Here is a 22730-nt window from a genome sequence, read left to right on the forward strand (position 1 = left end):
CTGAGTCCATCCCAAAAGAAACTCTACAGAGATGTGAAGGGGGAAAACTTTAGGAACATGGCTGCTATAGGTAAGGGTGACATCTCTCTGTCACTCTTGCTATCAGAGAATATTGTTTGTTGTTCATCAGTGCTGTTTCATTAAAAAGAATGTGAAAATATTTTGAAATGTAGCTCATACCTATTCAATTTATATCATAAATCTAATCAAAATCTATTAAAGTGTATGTATTACTATAATGAATCGTTGTATTTCTATGTCTACAATTCAGGAGGATTTGGGGATAACCAGGAATTTGAATAATTATGCTAAATTACTGGAGATATTTAAGGTAATTTGTGCTCACAAGGAGAAGGGATGTTCCTCAGGTGTTAGTGTGTGAGCAGAAAATTACAGCCAAAGAAATGAGGCACCATTCAATTAAATGTCAGTAATGCTGTACAAAAATGTATAACCTGGAGAATGAAAACTGAGAATTAAATCATGAAAATGCATGAAATTGCATATAGATGTCGATGAAAAGTGTACACTTTGAGTTTTGATAGCATTCTGCCTTCAGTTTATGTACTCATGTATACATCTTAATAAAACTCATTGATTATCTAAAAATTGCTAAGATTGCAGCACAATGTGAAATATAACTGAATGCTAGTCATTTGAATCCATTCTCTAGTGAATCAGTCCATTCTCATGAAATTCTTAGTTGACTGTTAAGTGCAGTCACTCTATGAATCAGTATGCAATGGTCTCTAGAATTTAATCTGCTCATAATTATCCTCGATATATTTTTAAAAGACTCATACTCCATGTAAAATACAAATACATGCTTCCTCATACAGAAAGCAGATCAAGTTGTAACAGATCAGGCCTAGAAGCAGCTTAGCTGTTTATCACTGGAATTGTGGAGAAGGAAAATGTGAATAGGTTCTGTGTGATTGTGCATTATTGAAAACATGGCACTCTAGGAATCAGATCTTGCAGAATGGCAAATTCAAGTTCAAACTTAACAGCTGAATCATCAGAGAAATTCTCTTAAAATAAAAAGCTAGAGATTTTGTGTGAATCCTGTGACTCATTCCCAGGATGGAAAAGAAAAAAATATCATATATAATCAGTCAAAAACTAAATAATATAATGTCATTTGTCATAAGAAATAGATGGGTCTTTCTCCTATCAATTCAGTGAAATAGCTCAGCTATAAAATGTAACAGGTCATAGGATTTCTTTTAGATGAGAAAGCAAAATATAAATTGTGCAAAAAAATAAAGGGAGTAGACAGAGAAAGATAAAACTGACCATTTGGAGAAGGGAACTACAGATTAAGGACAGAAGGGAGGTGGTGATGGAAGAAGGATATCAGAATGATCAGTATGTGATACACATATGTACCCATGCCCAAAGTGAAGCTAATTATTCTCCATTGCAAAAGGTACCAACTTATAAGATTCCCAAATGTATACTACTCTTTTGGAAATGATTCTTTTCAGCATATCTTGCGAGGCATTCCGTTGCTTCATTGTAAGAATTTCTTAACAGGCATCAAGACAGAAGTTATCATTAATGTGGTCATTAATACAGTGACATATTTCACTGTGATTTTTTTCTTTTTAAAAAATTGTTTAAAGGAAGTCTAAGCAAAATAGAAAATGGGTAGAAATAATACTTTCAAAGAAAAAGTAAACAGTAAGAAATCACTATTTGATGATTAGGTGTTGTCCTCTTACAAATAGTTGGTCAACATAGAAAAGTGAAACATATGAAGTGGGGACTCAAGCAGTGAGATTGCAAACAGTTCTGTTCAAATGTCCAACAAAATCTTCACAATATGGTTTTCAATCCTGTATGTGATTTATTTCTTTATAGAAATGACAACATAGGGAAATGCTATTGACATACATTTGGCAATCAGTGTAAAGAAGTATTCCTTAGTACTCCAAAAGCTAATGTCAGTGTGAAAGGAACAGAAACAGAGCACAATGTTCCGATCCATGAAAAACATTGAAGTGGAGGGAAAAACTATTTATGTAAGCAATGTGGCAAAATTTTTACCAACCATTAACATTGTAAGCAACGTGAAAGATTTCACACTAGAGAGAAACCATATATATGTAGACAATGTGGGAAAGCTTTTACCACATGTAGAGATAAGAAAAATGAAAGGATTCACACTAGACAGAAATCCTATGCATGTAAGCCCTGTGGGAAAGCTTTCAGCACAAATATGTATTATGAAATGCAGGGAAAAGTTCACACTGGGTAGAAACCATAATTTTGAAGTTGCATTTGTTTTAGTTTTTTCATGCACATGCTTCATTTTCTGTGTCATTAATGATGCTTCTGAAATTGATGCTGTATTTCACATTAAGATATTCATTTATAGAGGCTTGGCACATGTGTTTTTGACACTCATGTGCTCTTTTCACATAACTTGTACAGTAATGAATGCTATGTTTTTCATGTTGTGACAGGAGACCTGCTTTACCTTAACATCACTGGATATCATACTGTCTACATTATGTTGCCTGTTTTTTCCTCAATAGAGCAAATATTGATGTTTATGTAAATCTTTGTTTTTTTAACCATCAGAATTTTACTTATGTTTATATTACATCTTGACTTTGCTATTAAGTTTTCCATGACAAGAAGCCAAAGAAAACCATACCACTGTGAGTTTCTTATTGCCCCACACTGACAGAAACATAACTTGTCTCCAAACGTGTATCAGAAACTATAAAATGTGGTATGATTTATGAGTAACCATACTTTGAAAGGATTTTTTTTTTAACTGTGGAGTTTGGTGCAAAAACTTACTATTGATTGTATCATGCAAATGCCTTTATTTTATACCTTGATGCTGTGAACCAATTATACATTTTATAATTCTTACAGATTTCCCTAAAACAATGAACTAATGGCATGAAAGGAAAACTAAATTTTTAGCTGTCAGCACAGTAAAAATTAAATTTGCTAAATTATAATTCAGATTGTGTTTTGTTTTATTGAATTGTGAATTTATACAATGGCATGTCTCACTATTCATAAGGGCCACTGTCTGATGTTTTTGATGTGTGTTGCCTATTGACTATCTTTAAACACATCCACTGGGCTATGAGTCCCAGTTGGTTTCCTGTGGTGTGTGGTTTTCACTTCCATTTTAACATTGAAGTAATTTATAAGCTGTTTCATGCAGTGTTGTTTAATACAAAATCTACTTAGGTTCCCATAGAATTATGTTGTTAGATACTATGGTTTCAGAAAATACAAGTGAAAACTGCATTAAATACCTAATCCAGTGAAGATAGCTTGCCCTAGTCTCAGTTATGCTTGGACACTTAAATTACTCACCGGTTGTGTGATCACCACTAAAACTATGTCTATAGTTTATCAGATATGAAGTATCTGATATACTTCACGAAGTAAAAGTCACTGTAAAGTGCATTATCAGCCTCTATGCACTGCAGCATGTGGACAGATTCTCTGCAGCACATTTCTGCTTACTATTGAAAGGCAGATATGGAGTGTGTATTTCTATTCCAGTTAGTAATCTAATATGGCATCTATAAGACATATATCCTGAGTGTATTCATGTTCTCGTTTTACCATGAATATTAATCTTGGTGATCCTGTTGATGCATGCTTGTAAACCTAGCAACTCAGCGGGCTTAAATTAGTGTAAGAGAAATTTGAGTCCATCCTACACAACTGCATTGAGACCCTGTCTCAAAACATATCTTCATGTTCTGCAGATATAGCCTAGTTCTTTAGTACTCCCCCATTTTCTCCCCAGTGTCAACATTATTTTAATACTCACAATTACATATCAGTTGTCCTTTTATCACTGGGCAACCTAGCAGTTATACCCAAGTATCACTTGAGAAGCATGTTTCTTTATGCACTGACTATGCTGACCATTATTGGGGCAGTTGTCATTTTAACCAGTTGATTCTTGTATTGAATACATTATAATTGTCACTTTTATATTTCTTATTATTTTATAAAAACTAACAAAAAGTATTCAATTTTTGATCATCTTGTATTTAAATAGTTGCCCTGGTACAGATTTATGTATAAAGGTCTAGGCTAAATGTGATTCCTTTAGTCTCAGCATCAGGAGAGGATGTGATTGGACAATCATGGCTTTGAAGCTGACTTTGGAGGCAACTTTACTAGATGATGTAGCAATGTGTGTAGAAGTTGTTTTTATACCTACATTTGAAGTTTAAGGAAACAAGCAAGTTGAGGTCAAGAATATGAGTGTAGGATAGCATAAAAAAATTACTACTGCAAATCATGATTTTTTTTTTTTGCTCAGGAAATGTACTTATCATGGTACTTTGTGCAGCAGTCTCAAATATGCCTGTATTAGAGTAAAGCATAGTGAAACATGAATGAGCCAGGCATTCCATGTTCTGAATATAGAGGCATTAAAACAAACTATTTTTCTTAATGATATTGCTGGTGCTTTGTGTAGAAACTAAGATAGAGTGACAAAACAAACAAAAAGGATTATATAAGATTTTAATACTGCTGCACAAGCACAGAAGCCAGAAAAAAAGTCAAACAATAAAGGATGAGGAAATAACCTACAGAATGGGGTAAATTTTGCTTGTTACTCCCTGACACCTAACATGTAAAATGCATGGGAAAGTGAAATGAATACACACTTTTCAGAATAGGCATAAATTGCCAAGAAATACCTGAAGAATTACTGAACATTTTTGCACAATACAGAAATGCAAATAAGGACACCATCTCACTGCAGCGATAACAAATCACCACAAGGTCAAAATATCGTTCGTGAGACTGCAGGAGAAAAGGAAATATTTAACCTTCTTGGTGTAAATGTAAGTAAGTAATTCAGCCACTACTGAAGTCAGTGTTCAAAGTATTCCAAAGACTAAGTGTAGTAAGTCCACTCAGCGCAGTGCTTCCTTTAGTGGGTCTCTTCCCCAAAGAGTTAAGGATATACTGCAGTGATTCATGCATATTCCTGTTTACTGCAGAATAGTCACTTTTTCTTTGGAGAGCAGCAGCAAGCACTGCTCTGTCAGCCACCAAATACCAATGATGAAAAACAAATGCCCAACAGTGTAATCTATTTAGTAAATGATGTGATTTTTTTAGGTGAAATGGGCTTTAAGTTAGGTTTTCCTAGTAGACTAAAGGTCACTATATGCATGATAATGGTACTAATATAATAAGGCCATCACTGTTATGGTATTATGTTCATTAGATTTGATCTATTTGTCTTTATGAGGCAGCAGGTTGCTATGAAGTTCAGGTTAGATTTGAGATCACTTTATAAGCCAGACTGGCCTCAAGCAATTCCCCTGCCTCAGCCTCTCAAGCACTGAGCTTACACATATGTTCCACCAGGCCTAGTTGAGATTTGGTATATTAAGTGCATATTTAGTATATTTTTATTTCAACTGTTTTGCTTGTTAAAATATTTCCACTTTTTAGCCCAGCATCTATTACCACTTTGGCCTTATTGAAGTGCTGATGTGCATACCACAAACCTCCTGACATTCTCTCTCTTTTCAGTTCTGTCAGTGTTCTGCAGTGAAACATATGTGTACACATGTATGTAACTGGTTTTTTCTTCTTTTTTAGATAAGAATTTTAAACTTTCCTTGTATAATCAGAGGGTCAATAACTCTGACTACAGTTTCATGCAAATGCCCACAGTTAAGTAGCACATACAGACAGGAATCAGACCACATAGTTCCAGTGAGAGGTTTGTCATGACAGAAATGAAGACTTACTTTGTCAAAGTTTGTGTTCCTGATTATTTCAATAGAATGAGACTCAGGTCTTCTTGCTGTTGTTTATGTGAGGCAGACCAGATGACTACTTTAAGATATGGAGTGATACAAAGTCCTTTGTTTTTGTACAAAGGATCAAACTTATGACCATGCACTTGCCAAGCAGATGCTTATGCCACTGAGATAAATACCCAGGCCCTATAAAGTCCATTTTGGATTTTAAGTATCTAAAGAATTGCTTTGGTCTTGTGGCCCACTTAGTAATCAATCACAAAGTGAATTGTTCATGCAGTGAACTGAGTCATCATGGATTTGGGTATAGAGCATCAATTGAAGGAATGTTTCAAACAGCATCAAAGGAGAACTGGAGGAGCAGGTGCTAGGCTGTTGAATCTCATGGAAAAGCTGGTAGCACTGGTTTTCCAGATAAGATGTCAGCCATCATCATCAGAGGAGAAGTTCAGTACCTCATTATAGCTTGCATGGCTTTTGTTCTCTTTTGTGGATCTCTGGCCCTTATCTTGAGCTTCAGGTCTTGGCTCCAGTACTAATCACTCAGCCTGTTGGCACAGATCCTAGCCCTCAATGGCATGGACTTTCTACTTTCCAACACTGAACTTTGGCTCTTCCTAGTACACAGCCTTGATAGAGACTTGCATGGGACATTGGGAGTGCCTCCAAGTCTCCAGGTAAACTTGTGGTGGTCCTTGCCATGGGCTCTAGGTTTTCAGCAGGACTTATGCAGGATATTGCCATAGGATCCAAGCACTCAGCTTGATTCTTTAACTCTCTAGTATGTGAACAGATCTAAACCTCTCTAAATCTGACTTTTGGGGGAATGAATACTCTAAAATAATCTTATCAATTATAAGTTCCATATTAAAACTCTTTCCTTGCAAACCCTGACTACAACTGATAGGAAAGGATAAGATGTGACATTTTAGACATGACAAAGTTCTTTAGTTACCTAATGGTACATGTTACTTTTCTCATGAGGAGAAGGCCAGGTATATCAATGGCTTGGTTTTGAAGACTGTTGATAGATTCTCTATGGATATTAAGCCATTATATTCTGTGTTGTATGAGCAACAATTAAGTGTGTTAGGAATCTGCATGATGCTGCCTGTCACCTGAACCTGAGCCTTTGGAGCCAATGCTATCTGGCTTCTGTGTACCTGAATTAGCAATAAAGTATTCACACAGAGGCATTCATTTTATATTGACAAATAATTTACAAGTCTCTCAGGTCTTTTATTGATTTTTTTGATGTGAAGAAAAATCTAGGATTCATAATCTAAGTTCCCAAAAATAATTATGATAGCATTATAGACCTTTCTGAACTCATGGAAATTTAAATATAGGCTTCCCTTTTTCCATGTAGAATTGGTCTTGAACCTAAATGGCTCTGAAAAATTTTGCTAAACTTCTACAAGCATAAGGTGGGTAAGTTTCTTAGGGCCTCACTTCTCCTTTTTGGTTTACATTTAGACAGCGTGTAGCAATGCCTTGTCTCCATACTCGGCAGACCCTCTTGTCTTGCTTCAGACTACTGTATCTGCCATCAATGCTAGTTAAACATTTTCTGGATAACCTCTTTTTGTTACTCTGGGAAGGAGGAGCAAAGATGGCAGGTAGATAACAACTGGCTACAGAAGCTCCCTGAGATAGTCAACATAGAATTCACATAATCCATAGTGGGGAGCCCCAGACTGACGGAGATGAATTCTCTCATTCCAAGAAGAAAATAATGTGACTTGGCAACCATAAGAGGAACCGCCCCGACTGGCTGATGCTGTGACTTGCTGGGGTCATGCTGTGACTTGCCAAGTGGTCCCACTGCAACTGGCCGAGTTCCCACCACAATTTGCCAAGGCCCAGCCATGATTGGCTGGGGTCCCACTGCAACTGTACAGGGTCCCATTGGGACTGACCAGGGTTACATCATGACTTGCCTGGGTCCTGTCATGACTGATCGGGGTCCCACTGCAACTACCCAAGGTCTTGCTGTGAGTCGCTGAGCCGTCCAACATCCCACAGCTTTGACTCACTGGAGATGCAGTTACATTGAGTTCGCAGATCAGCAAGCCAAATGGAGAGCTGAGTTGGTGGCAAGCCTACATTGACCTGTGGTGAGTGACGGGAGTGGAGCTATTCCATAAATAGGGGGCCCCAGCAGATGACATTCTGGGATAGAGCAGAACTGAGACTTACAAGGGGCAGCAGTGACTTCAGCCAGTTGTTCCCTTCCCAAATGGGATTGGTGGAGTGAGGTAGGCCTGGGTCACATGACCCAGCTGAGACCCAGTAGGTTATCCAAGGTTAAGTATCCGAGTTAAGTATCCGAGGTTAAGCAGTGGTACACACTAACCACACTTGCCCAGTGGAGCTTCAGAGGTTTTGCTGGTCCGGAGAGAGGCAGTGCAAAGTAATACAGTAGTGCAGACCATAGAAGCTTGACTACTCTGAAGGGGTGGGGCAAACATACAATGTCCCTATCTGCAATTCCCTAACACACTGTAATGTGAAGCGTCATCTAACCAGCGTGCTTCAGAAGAATTGTAACCAATAAAGAAAGAGACTGGGGCCTCCTGGAAGAAGCAAAAAAGATGGGAAGAGGAAGCAGCAACATAAAGTCCACAGGCCCCAATCCTGAGAACATTCACCCAGACCAGGTAAATACAAAGGAGAATGAGAACAGCAAACATGCAATATCAGACACAGCACTAGTAGATATAAAGAAATACATTTGGGATCTCATAAATGAGTTCAAAATTGAGACATTTAGCCAAATAAAGCAACACATAAGAAGATTAATAATACAGATACTAAACACCTCTCAAGCAGACACAGATGGAAGAAGGGAGGAACTCAAACACAGGAGAGAACCATTTGGTGAAGAATATAAAAAAATATAGAATACATGAAGCAGATTCAAAGAGTTCACCAGGAAATTAAAAACTCTGTGGAAAGATGGCAAATCAGCTAGAAAGAAACTAAGGATAGATTATCCAAACTGGAGGACAATTTTGCAATGTGGGAGTATGAAAGGGAAAACTTTAAAAAAAATAACAAGGAAACAAGCAGTAACAATACAAAGGCTAGACGATGACAAAAGGACCTATAATTTGAGATTAAAGAATGTAAATGAAGCTGGGATACAAACAAAGGAACTACAAAGGATATTCACAGAAAAGGACAACTCCCCAGACAAAGGAAAAGGAAATTATATTCTGATTTATGAAGCATACAGAACCCCAGCTACCTACAACCAAAACAGAGATACACCCAGGCATATACTAATCAAGATCCCAGAAATTCAATATAAGAACAGATTATTAAAAGCTGTTAGAGACAAGAAACAGATAACCTACAGAGGAATGCCCATCAGAATAACAAGAGATTTCTCAACAAAAACCATCAAGTCAACAAGAGCCTGGAGCAAAATACTCAAAGCCCTGAAAGAAAATCATCTCCATCTCAGACTGATATACCTGCTAAACTGTCTCTAGAAATTAATGGAGAAACAAGATGCTTCCAAGACAAAGAAGAACTTGGGAAATTTGCAACCACCAATCCAACTCTACAGAGAATACTCCAGGGCATTCTACAAAGAGAATAGTGCTAGGATTCCAGGAATAGTGGCAGAGAGGTCTCAATGAGTGGAGAAGTAAACAGAATGAAGAAGATACGGAGACAACTGATGGCAACAAAAGAGCATCACAGAAATGAGGCAGATAAGATTTTATTCAAAACTGATGATTGATAGTATCAAGTCTGAGAGTATAGGCAACTACACTGAAGATGACAAGACTCAACAATACACATCCTGGTTTGATAACTGCTGGTTTTTGAAGTTCTATACTATAAACAAAATTGTATTTTTTTTAAATACTGTTATGTACTGAAATATTCAATTATACTATGTCTGATGATATAGCCAATTCTATTGGAGATAACAAGAGACAACACAGGAACTATGATAGAATGATTCGTACAATGTTCTTATATATTTATTCCATTTCATGTGTTTATAGGAATATGTTTTGTTTTGCCTTCTTTTGTTTTGTTTCTCCCCCTAATATAGAAATAATAGAAACACATGCTAAGACTCATGCATGTGAGTCTGAAAATGGCGGCGAGCTAGGGGATCGAGTGAAGAATCTCTCCAGAGAATTCAAACTCAAAGCTAAGGAGAGGACCAGACAAATCGATAGCAATTCTTATTAACCAAGACAGTACAGCTGGAGGATTTAAAGTCGTGCTGAGACCGGAGGCTGCAAATCCCGCGCCCTTAAATCAACGAACAGACTCGTGGACCCAGCACGAAAAGCTGAGTTGCTTTTGGGGACTGCAGAAACTGAGACCCAGATCGAGACTCCAGGTGGCAGCCAGTTCTGCACCGCTGCACCAGAGCAGATGTACAGAGCTCTGGCGTTTCGAATCTAAACGGTGCACAGAAATCTGACCGGTCAGCGCTGAGCCGCGAGGTGGGGAAAAGTGGACGGCTTGGTGTGCGGCAGTCCTGGAGTGGGGACTTGCACCGGACTCTGGTGAGTACAGAAAACCCCGTGGCTGCTGGGTTTGGCCAGAGAACAGCTGGCCCGCCACCACTGGGAAATCAATAACACAGAATCTGGTGCAGACATATTAGCCTGGCGGCAGAAACCGCAGCTTGGTAACATCACCAGGTTCCCCTGTAGGGAGGGCTGGTGGAAGACATCTTGAGTCCTGGCAGAGTCTGATTGCTTGCTGGCTTCAGCTCTGCACGGAGAAGTTAGTGGGAGCCATCTTGGTTTTGGGCAGATCTGCTTTTCTAGAGCTCCTATCCCAGAGAGGTTTGGAAGAGAACGGCTGGGACCTGGGCAGAATCCTGTGCCATTACCCAGCTGCGTCTGATTCAGGGAGAACTGGCAGGAGCTACTGGGGCTAGACCAGGCCTCTGCTTGGGGCCCAATGGGCGGATGCAGAATGGTCACAACTCAGTGACAACCAGAAAGTACAGCCTAATTTATGAAATAACTGACACAGAGGCTAGAGACTAGACTGTACCGCCCCTGCATCCCAGCCTACCCCAGATAACAGCAAATTGGGGAGGACAGCAAAAACTCAAGCCAGCACGCTTCTGAAAGGCCCTAAGCAATTCGGAGAGGGCCAGAGAACTCCAGGACAGTCTGAAAGAAACCAGAAACATGACAAGAGATAAAAATAAAAAAAAAATCTCCAGCTGTTCAACAGGAGAAATTAAACCCAAGAGAACTAAACACTGAAGAGAACAAACACAGTAACCATCCATTGCTCGACACAGCATCAGCCGAAATTAAAAAGTACTTACATGATCTCATAGAGGAATTTAAAGATGTACTCCTGATCCAAGTGAGGCAAGATATAAAGAGATTAATTAAAGAAATGACAAGCCCCGCCCAAGAGAACACAGATGGAAGAACTGAGGAAATCAGAAAAGAAAGAGAAGCATCTGAAGAAGAATTTAAGCATAACTTAGAATACATGAAACAGATCCAAAGAGAATATCAGGAAACTAAAAACTCCATTGAATATTGGCAAAATGCCTTGACAGAAACTAAAGACAACCTTCTGAAACTTGAAGAGAGATTTAGGGCTTATGAACATGAAAGAAAAAGCCTCTTAAAAATAACAAGGAACCAGAAAGAAGCAATTCTAAAACTGGAAGATGATAAAAAGATGCATAACCTAAGAATAAAGAATGTGAGTGAGGAAGCAGGAACATCCAAAAATGAAATACAAAAAATATTCACAGAGATATTAAAGCAAAATTTCCCACGTATAGCAAAAAGAAATGATATCCAGATAAAAGAAGCATACAGAATGCCAGCTACCTACAACCAAAACAGATCTACGCCTAGGCATATAATAATCGAGATCCCAGAAATCCACCAAAAAAACAGAATATTAAAAGCAGCCAGAGAAAAGATGCAGGTTACCTATAATGGGAAATCTATCAAAATAACAGCAGACTTATCAACACAAACTCTTAAGTCAAGAAGGGAGTGGGGAGAAATATTCCAAGTCCTGAAGGAAAAAAATATGCAACCTAAGTTCATATATCCGTCAAAACTCTCTCTAAAAATTAATGAAGAAATAAGATACTTTCAAGACAAGGAGGAACTGTGGGAGTTCGTGGCCACCAATCCAACCCTACAGAGAGCGCTGAAGGACATTACAGAGAAAGAGAGGAAGAGATATCAGGATTACAGCTACAGTGGCAGAGAGGCCTCAGTGTACGGGGCAGACCATGGAATGAGGGAATAAGGTGGACAAATTATAGCAGAAAAGTGGAGTAGCAGACATGAGGCAGAGACGGTAAGCTAGTCTTTGGTAGAGACAGCTCTGAAACTATATTTAAAAAAAAGCAGAGGTCATTGCTAATGGTGTATAATGATTTAAAAGACACAGTAGTCCTAGTGCCATATTTAGATTGAATTAAATTTGTTCTGGTCTGTCCACTCATATCAGATTTGAGGACACAGACCTCTAGAACCAAAAATAGCAGGTTATACCATGGTAACTATCCTTATTTTCCTATTGACTTAAGCTGAAATCCTGTATTACTTACATTGTCTTACTATGACTGATCTTAATTGTATTTGAATCATAAGACTATTGGTTGGCCTTGACTGATCCTATTTGAAATCGGTATGCGTGTTAGAATCAACCCTAAAAGTAGAGGAAACTACTCTGAGCATGACAGGATGTAAAGGATATCCATACTGGTATGAATCAGTAACAGCTCTCAAATACTACAATGCAGTCAAAGATAAGTTTTTATAAAAATAGGTGATAGTATATTTAACTATAATAAGCCAGTGTTGTCGACAAATCTATTGAAAATAACAAGAGAAAACATAGTAGCTACGGAAGATCATTTATATTATAGTTTTATAAGTCTTATCCATTGCATGTTTATCTAGGAAATTGTTTCGCTGTCTTGTTATGACTTGGTTTTCCCTATAATACAGAGAGGATAGGAACAAATACTCTGAGGAAGAGACCTGAAAAACCCGAGGCTTATTTTGTAGCATTATAATATAAATTCTAGCAATCTATTGCTTGCTGATTAAAATGACTCTGGACTGGTTTCTTCAGCTCAACTTCAGCATATGCAGAGATGGGGACGGCTATCACAAAGAGAATGAGAGATGCGATGGTAGTTGGAAATGTCTTCCCTAATCTGGAACTTGAGGACCTAAAAAGACTCCATCATCCTGTAATGATTTGATTTGTTCTATAATATGCAATAAGTATAGAAAGTGGGTGAAGTTAGGGACAACTATTTGTAAGAAGCTAGAGACAGTTAGATAAGGTAGATCTCCAGTGGACTTGCTTTGAAATCTGTATTTCTTTAAATTTTTTTTATTTTTTTTTAAATGTTCTGTTCTGTTTTGATATGGTTAACCTTATCCTCTTAGAGATGTAAAACAAATAGGTGGGACTGATAATCATATTACAGAGCTTTTGTTCGGCCATAAAGCAGAATGGTTTGTAGGGTCACTTTTTTGAATGTCATTCTAAATACTTTAATTCTATAACCTGAACAGCCATTTCGAAGAAGACAATTTGTAACTCATCAACTGGCAATTTCTTACCTTTTGTTTGTCTGTAATTTAGTATTATTTCTACCCATTTTTTTAATCTCCATGTATTTTTTTTTCGTTTCCTTTTCTTTAAATAAATAAATAAAAAAAAGACTCATGCATGTGTAGAATCTATAAACAGTTTATGAGAACTGATCATATGACACATGATGAAATGAACAGATAATTGAAGAAAAAGAGACACTAAAATACCCGGTGCTGATCCTGGAGTGTCATAATGTGAAACCCAGGAATAGTATTATTCTTTGTTCAGAGTGATATTAGCCTACTTGGGTTTATTCATTCTCAACATAATTGAAGAGATGGATAACTGTATGTATGTTTAAGTGTATAGGATTGATAACCATATTTCTAAGTTTTTGTTGGATAGTTGAACAGAACTGGTTGCAATCTCACTATTTGAATTCCCACTTTATGAGCTCCACTATAGAATCTTGAGTAACAATTCATAAAAAGAAAATCTGTAATCATCAACTAGTGATTTCGGTTTTTTTGAAATTATGGATTATTTGTACCCATTTCCTGTTTTGTTTAATCTCACTTTAAATTAAATTTTGAAAAAAAAGAAGACTACAGTACCCCATGTGGATCATGGAGTGTCATGATGTGATATCCAGCAATACTATTATTCTTTGTTCAGAATGATTTTAACCTGCGTTAGTTTGTTTAATCTAAACATAAGTGAAGACTATCACCCAAGCCCAGCCTGTTTTGCTGCCCCGCCTGGCAATCGGTGTGCAGAGGAGGAGCTGGGCAGATCTGGGGTGCCTTCATCAGCCTCTCTGTGTGTCTGGCGGACTGTTAAGACTCATGCATATCTCTGCCCAGACTGTTGGAGTCCCTCCAGGCTTCCAGGTGCAGTGAAGGGGAGAGGTGCGTTTGAGGCCTCTACATCTGCCTCCCCATCCCAGTTGCACTTGGAGAACTGCTGAGCTCCCGATGGGTGGGCGGGCCCACACTATCCCTGGAGCCCAGCCGGTTTTGCTGCCATGCCTAGCCATCAGTGTACAGAGGAGGAGCTGGGCGGATCTGGGGTGCCTGCATTGGCCTCTCCGTGTGTCTGGAGGACTGTGAATATCTCTGCAAACAGGGAGGGATCACAGGTTCCTGAGGCACCATGGCCTGTGGTGAGTACCATAACCCAGCTGCGATTGAAGAGCTGTGGAGCTTCCAAGGGGCAGGTGGGCGCACAGTGTCCCTGAGGCCCAGCTTGTCGGGAACTGCAGAGTTCTGAGGAGGTGGAGGAGGGCCACTGGTTCTGCAGTCCCAATGGCTTGGTGTAGCGTGGTGCCAGAATCTCAGTAGCTGCAAACATAGAAGGGGATTTTCAACAGATCCTGAGGAAGCTTTCAAATAACACTTGAAACACAGAAATATAGGAAAATGACAAAACGAAAGACCAAATTACAACCTCAAACCTCCAGCCCATCTCAAGAAACCCTAGGAGCAATGTATATAGAAGAAAATATATGGCATCCACCTCATATATCGGACACAATAGCTACTGAAATTGACAAGCAACTCCAGGAAGCTTTAAAGAAATTCAAACTCGAAATAATCTCCCAGATAAAAGAAGAAATGATAAAAGAAATGAAAGAGATTCTAAATATATCTAAAGAAAACATAGATAAAAAATTGGAGGAACTAAACAAAAAGATAGAATCCCTAGATGAGCAATATAAGAAACAAACAGAATACATAATGCAGATGCACAGAGATATACAGGAAATAAAAAAACTCCACTGAAAGTTGAAAAAACCGCCTTAATGAAAGTGAAGATAGAATTTCAGACCTTGAAGACAGGATTGCAGCTAGTGAACAGGAAAGGAAAGATCTTTTGAAAATAACAAGGAATCAGGAAACAACAATTCAACAACTGCAAGACGATGCAAAGAAGAATAACATAAGAATGATAGGGATTAATGAAAGAGAGGGAGACAAAATAAAGGATGTCAGGAGGATATTTAGAGAAGTAATAGCTAAAAATTTCCCAAGCATGAGATCAGAAACTGACATCAGGATCAGTGAAGCATATAGAACTCCAAATAGTCATAACCAAAATAAAACTACACCCAGACATATAATAATCACCATCCCAGAAATCCAACACAAGAATAGATTATTAAAAGCTGTCAGAGAGAAAAGACAGATCACTTATAAAGGAAAACCTATCAGAATCACAGCAGACTTCTCAGCACAAATGATAAAGTCAAGAAGAGCATGGAGTGAAGTATTCCAGATCCTAAAGCAAAATGATTTCCAACCTAGACTGATATATCCTGAAAAACTATCATTCAAAATAGATGGTGAAATACGATACTTCATGACAAAGAACAGCTGAAGAACTTCATGAACACCAAACCAACCCTGCAGAAAATATTGAAAGACAGTTTAGATACACAAAGGAAAAAACCACTAAGCAAAGCAAATAATTAAACAGAACAGAAAGATAAAGATGCAACAGCAGAGAGATAACATTCCTACAATAAACCAGCATTTAACAGTAAAAACCATTAATGTAAATGGTCTCAGTGCACCAATCAAAAGAAACAGACTAGCAGAATGCATCAAGAAACAAAATCCAACCATATGCTGTTTACAGGAAACCCATCTAAGCCAGAAGGATACTCACAGACTGAAAGTCAAAGGATGGAAAACAATTCTTCATGCAGCAGGTATCCAAAAAAAGGCAGGAGTAGCCATTCTGTTTGCAGACAACGTGAACTTTAAACCAACAATGACCTTAAAGGACAAAGAAGATCACTACATACTCGTAAGGGGAAAACTCCAAGAGGAAGAGATAACTATCTTAAATATATACGCACCAAACTCCAGAGCACCCAGTTATATAAAACAACTATTACCAGAAATGAAAACTCAAATTATCAGTAACACAATTGTAACAGGATACCTTAATACACCATTGACACCAAGGGACAGATCAACCAGACAGAAAATGAGCAAAGAAATAACAGAACTGAATCACATCTGTGAACAAATGGGTTTGATAGACATATACAGAATGTTCCACCCAACAACATCAGAATACACATTCTTCTCAGCAGTACATGGATCATTTTCTAAAATAGACCATATATTAGCTCACAGAACATATTTAAACCAATGCAAAAGAGTTGAAATCATCCCTTGCATGTTATCAGATCATAGCGCTCTGAAATTAGAAATTAATGATAAAAGATACTGCAAAAATCCCACAAACACATGGAAACTGAATAACACACTCTTGAGTAATCAGTGGGTCACAGAAGAAATTAAAGAAGAAATTAAACAATACCTAAAAGAAAATGAAAATGCAGATACAACTTACCGGAATCTGTGGGATGCAATGAAAGCCGTCCTGAGAGGAAAATTTATTGCACTGAGTTCCCACATCAGGAAAACAGAATGAATACCAATAAATAACTTGATGCTACACATCAAATAGCTAGAAAAACAAGAGCAAGTCAAGCCCAAAGCCAAAAGAAGAGAGGAAATTTTACAAATCAGAGCAGATATCAATGCAATAGAGACTAAGAAAACAATCCAAAGAATCAACGAATCAAAGAGTTGGTTCTTTGAAAGAATAAATAAAATCGATAAGCCCCTAGCCAACCTTATTAAAAAAGGGGAAGAAAAAGCTCAAATTTATGCAATAAGAAATGAAAAAGGAGAAATCACTACAGACCCAATAGAAATACAGAAGACAATCAACACCTATTTCGAAAACCTCTACTCTCAAAAGTTTGATAACACAGAAGAAATACACAGATTCTTAGAAGCATATGAAGTACCAAAGCTAGATCAAGAGGATGTAAAACTGTTGAATAACCCAATCTCTGCTAATGAAATTGAAAATGTAATTAAGTCCTTACCCACCAAGAAGAGCCCAGGCCCAGATGGATGCACTGCAGAATTCTACAAGAAATATAAAGAAGACCTAATGCCAACACTCCTCAAACTATTCAATGAAATTGAAAAGGAAGCAATCCTTCCTAAGTCATTCCTGGAAGCAAATATTACTGTAGTACCAAAACCTGAGAAAGACCCAACTAAAAAAGAGAACTATAGACCGATCTCCCTAATGAACACAGATGCAAAAATCCTCAATAAAATATTGGCAAATAGGATGCAGCAAATCATCAAGAAGATTATACACCATGACCAAGTGGGATTCATCCCAGGAATGCAAGGATGGTTCAACATACACAAATTTCAATAAATGTAATCCACCATATCAATAAAGCCAAAAATAAGAATCACATGATCATTTCTATAGATGCAGAAAAAGCCTTCGATAAGGTCCAACATTAATTCATGATAAGAACTTTACAGAAAATTGGAATAGATGGCCTTTACCTCAATATAATAAAGGCCATTTATGACAAACCAACAGCCAGCATCATACTAAATGGCCAAAAATTGAAAGCCTTTACTTTAAAATCGGGCACAAGACAAGGATGTCCTTTATCGCCACTCCTATTTAATATAGTACTGGAAGTACTAGCCAGAGCATTTAGGCAAGAAAGAGAAATAAAAGGGGTAAAGATAGGAAAAGAAGTTAAATTATCATTGTTTGCAGATGACATGATACTCTACATAGAAGACCCCTTAAACTCCATTGAAAGACTCTTAGATACAAAAAATAAATTCAGTAATGTGGCTGGATACAAAATCAATACTCAGAAATCAATAGCATTCTTATACATGAACAACAAAATCACAGAGAGGGAAATAAGAGAAACTGGACTATTCACATTAGCAAGCAAAAAAATGAAATATTTAGGAATTACTCTTACAAAAGAAGTGAAAGACTTATACAGTGAAAATTATAATACACTGAAAAAGGAAATTGAGGATGATCTCAGAAAATGGAAAGACATTCCTTGCTCGTGGATAGGAAGAACAAACATTGTGAAAATGGCCATTCTCCCAAAACTGTTATACAGATTCAATGCAATCCCAATAGAAATACCATCAACATACCTTATAGATCTATAGAAATCACTCCTAAATTTCATCTGGAACCAGAAGAGACCTAGAATCACAAAGGCAATTCTAAGCAGCAAAGACAAAGCAGGAGGCATCACAATCCCTGACTTGAAGTTATACTACAAAGCAACAGTAGTAAAATTTAACATGGTATTGGAATCAAAACAGAACCGAAGATCAATGGAATAGATTAGAAGATACAACCACAACTACAAACACACTCAACCACCTTATCTTTGATAAAGGAGCCAAGCAGGTTCACTGGAAGAATGGCAGTGTCTTTAATAAATGGTGCTGGAAAAACTGGCTCTCCATTTGTCCAAACTAAAGCTAGACCCATGTCTATCACCATGTACTAAATTAAAATCTAAATGGGTCAAAGATCTGAATATTAAAACAGAAACACTAAATCTATTGGAAGACAAAGTGGGTAGAAACCTTGGAGACATAGGAGTAGGTAGAGAATTCATGAACAGGACTTAAACCGCACAGGAAATACTTCCCAGAATCAATAACTGGGACCACTTCTTATTAAAAAGTTTCTGCATGTCAAGAGAAATCTCCAGCATAGTGAAAAGAAAACCCACAAACTGGGAAAAGATTTTAGTGAACTCTCACAGACAAGGGACTCTTGTCTAAAACATATAAAGAATTAAAAAAAACTCAGACCTCCAAAATTCAAAGATCCAATCCAAAAATGGGCATCTGAGATGAATACACAATTCTCAGATGAAGAAATGCAAATGGCAAATAAATGCATGAAAAAATGCTCATCATCATCATTGGTCATTAGAGAAATGCAAATTAAAACCACACTGAGATACCATCTCACTCCTGAAAGAATGGCCAGGATCAAGAAAACCAACAACAAATGCTGGAGAGGCTGTGGGGAAAAAGGAACTCTCCTGCACTGTTGGTGAGAGTGTAGACTGGTACAGCCTTTGTGGAGATCTGTCTGGAGATTTCTCAAAAAGTTGGGATTGGAAATCCCATTTATTCCAGCTATTCCACTTCTAGGCATATTCCCAGAAGAACTGAAAGCATCATACCACAGTAATATATGTGCACCTATGTTTATAGCAGCACAATTTGTAATCGCCAGATCTTGGAAACAACTCAAGTGTCCATCAACTGAGGAATGGATAAAAAAGTTTTGGTATTTCTATACAATGGAGTATTATTCAGCTATAAAGAAGGATCACATTGAGATATTTATCAATAAATGGGCACAGCTTGAGACCATACTCATAAGTGAAATAAATCAATCTCGCATGTGTGAATACCGAATAGTTTCCCTAATGTAAGTAATGATTCAAATATATAAAAATATATGGTAATCATGATTCCCCATTATGTGGCCTTGAAGCCTTATAAAGTTTTCACTCATTAATTAGAATGGCTTTATTCTGGGCTTCTTGATATGGAAACATTTGAAGCTATAGTATATGAAGTTTTATCCAAATATTTCAAGGAAAAAGACAGACACTATGGTAACTACTATTAAGTCGGGTTATATGGTGGTGAAGTACTAGGTTGCTGAAACAGTCATGCTTTGACCTCTATTGTTATATTGTTATGTCCTGTTTTATCTCAATCTCCCCCTTATTCTTTAAAAAAAATTTTAGTTATTTCTTATGTTTGTTTTAATTAAGGGGAGAAATTTTAAAAATTAGGATATATAATAGTAACTCTTTTTGATTTCCTATTAACTTGTTTTGAAGTCCTGTAATACTACCATGATCTTGTTTTGACTGATTAGACTCTGTTCCATCCTGTATGATAGTATCAAGTTTGAGGGTATAGGCAACTACTTTGAAGGCAATAAGATTCACTAAGATGCCCACTCTGGTTTGACTATTGTCTCCTTTGGAAGTCCTGTAATGTTTACAATGCCTAAGTTTTATTGGTCTTGTTCTCTACTGTTTTGTCCAACTTTATAATATCTAATGAGATAGACAATTCTTTTTAAGGAAACAAGAGACAACGTTGATAACCATTGTTGATAACCTTGTACTCTGTTCTACATCATGTGCTATGTCTATCCTTGGTTTTGACTGACAGCTTTGTTTTGCCATATTTGACTTTATTCTCTCCCCCCCCCCAAAAGTAATAAGTACTAAGGAGTAATAAAATCCAAAATGTGTAAATTTTGTTGTAAGAAAGAGAGGGGAAAAAAAAAGAGCTCTAACGGATATAACAGCAAGTGTGTTTAGGGGTGTTAAATAGCTGACTATATCAATGTTTTTGGATCATTGAACACAGCTGTTTGCAGTCTCCCTGTTTGAATGTCCACTTTGTATTCTTTGATACTGTGATTTGAGCAACTATTTTCAAGATGATAATATGTAATCTATTAACAGGTGATTTCTTACTGTTATGTTTTTTTTTTTTGTAGTTCTGTATTACGTGTACCCTTATACCACTTTGTTTTGTTTTGTGTTTTTCTCTTTTTCCTCTTAAATAAAATTAAAAAAAATAAACATAAGTGAAGCTATGGATAACTGCATGTATGTTTAAGTGTATAGGATTGATAGCCATATTAGTTAGTTTTTATTAGATAGTTAAATAGAACTGTTTGCAGTCTCACTGTTTGAATTCCCACTTTAAAAGATCCATTTTTGTATCTTGAACAACTATTTGTAAAATGACAATATGTAAACATCAACTAGTGATTTCTTACTGTTCATTATTTTCTCTGAATGTATGTATTACTTCTACCTATTTTCTGTTTTGTTTGGTCTTTCTTTAAATAAAAATTTTAAAAAACCTCTTTTTGTACCTGAAACAAGATGTCACCACTTCAGTTGATGTAATGTGTTTCACATCTCCTTGTCTCATTTTCTTATAGCACCTTGTACTTTTAATTTTTCTTTATTATCACCACGGTGAGTTTCATACTCTTTTGTTATGAAAATATTATGCATGCTGAGAAACAGTATTGACCAAACAAAAAGTGTTACTCTGTCCTCAACATCTCATGGCTCAGACTGACAAATTCTCTTCTGTTGAGCATGGTGACTAAGCATAAACGTGATGAGATAGGGCAAATGTCTATGGGTATTCAGTAAAATTGGTAGTCCATGTCTGGGAGTGAGATAAAGTGACAGTGTTTGAATGAAACTTGAGTGATGTGCACTTGTGATTCATGCAATTATATGGAAAAATTTTGGAGCCATTGAAGCTGAATATATATGCCAGGCTGGGGTATGGCCTAAGAATGATTGAACTGGGCCAGACAGGTCACAGCTGAGACCACCTGGAGACTTGCTGGATAGTTTTCCTTAATTAGCATAATCTGTTGTTCTGAAGGGTCCTTTATCCCTCACAAGATCCTACTCAGGTTTCCTCCATTGTTCACTCAAATCCTTGATTGTTGTGATTGAATATGGGCTGCCCAGCATCCATCAGCCAGCTGGCTAGCAGAGTTATGAGACTTGCCAAAGATTTTAGTCCTCCTGGAGCTGTAAAGATTGGGTCATTTGTTTCACTGTTTTGGTCCTTCACTGTGCACCTCTTTGAGGGGTTGCATTTCTAGGCATAGACCCCAACAGCATGGTGCCTGAAGAGGGACTTTACAGTGGAGATGTCTGCTGTGGAGGGTGACTTATATTTGCTGTGTTTGTGGGATGGAAAATGGCCCCCAAACATGCCTATTTTATTTTCTTTGGAAAATTCCTTCATTTTCTTTGGAAAAAAATCCCTTTACCAGTTAACTTATGGGGAATTCTATGTCTGAAGTGCAACAGAAACATAATGCAGAAATGCTTTTCCTTAGGAAGGTGGACCATGTTTTGTTCAACTCTTGATGGAAATTCATGATCAATGTCCTTGGTATTCTGAGGTGGGTGTGATCATTGTGGCAGATTGGGAAAAAAATTGGCAAACTGCTGCATTGAAGAGGCTCAAGCTCCAATCTCTGTCTTGCACACCTGGTATCTTTCCTGGGATGTTGTGACATTTGGCAGGCAGGGAGATGGAACATCACACAGTTGGCTTAATAGTTTTCCTTGGTTCAACACTTCTGCTGCTTCTCCACCTACTCTTCCGGCTGCCTCTACAAGTTGCAAGCCTCGCAAAACCTCTGGGCAACACTTCTCTTCTGACTCCCATGCAAACGCTGGCTCAAAAAGCTTAACAACATGGGAATTAACTGCTTGATCTGTTTTGTATCAACACTGTCAAGAGCTCCACTTTGAAAGTTTGTAGTACTCTGTTTAAAGAGTTAAAAGGGTCTGGGATTAGGCTCAGTGGCATAAGTGCCAGCCTGGCCACCACAAGGTTATGAGTTCAATCCCATGTTCCAAAAAAGAAAAACAAAAAGATAAAAAGTTTAATAAGACTGTCA

At 37.4% G+C, this 22730-nt stretch overlaps 1 protein-coding gene across 1 annotated transcript in view; it reads left to right on the top strand.

Annotated features, from left to right (window-relative positions):
- Positions 1-7645: 7645 nt before the first annotated feature.
- Positions 7646-22730, top strand: part of LOC134472255 (zinc finger protein OZF-like) — a gene marked incomplete at its 3' end in the record, with an annotated part of 114106 nt that continues 99021 nt past the window's right edge. Inside the window, exon 1 of the mRNA XM_063233528.1 lies at positions 7646-7771. Coding sequence (XP_063089598.1) covers positions 7646-7771 — 126 coding nt within the window. The remainder of the gene's footprint in view (positions 7772-22730) is intronic.

This window comes from Cavia porcellus, unplaced genomic scaffold (genome assembly GCF_034190915.1).
Source record: "Cavia porcellus strain 051 isolate PalLab524CR breed Dunkin Hartley unplaced genomic scaffold, mCavPor4.1 scaffold_23, whole genome shotgun sequence".
Lineage (NCBI taxonomy): Eukaryota > Metazoa > Chordata > Mammalia > Rodentia > Caviidae > Cavia > Cavia porcellus.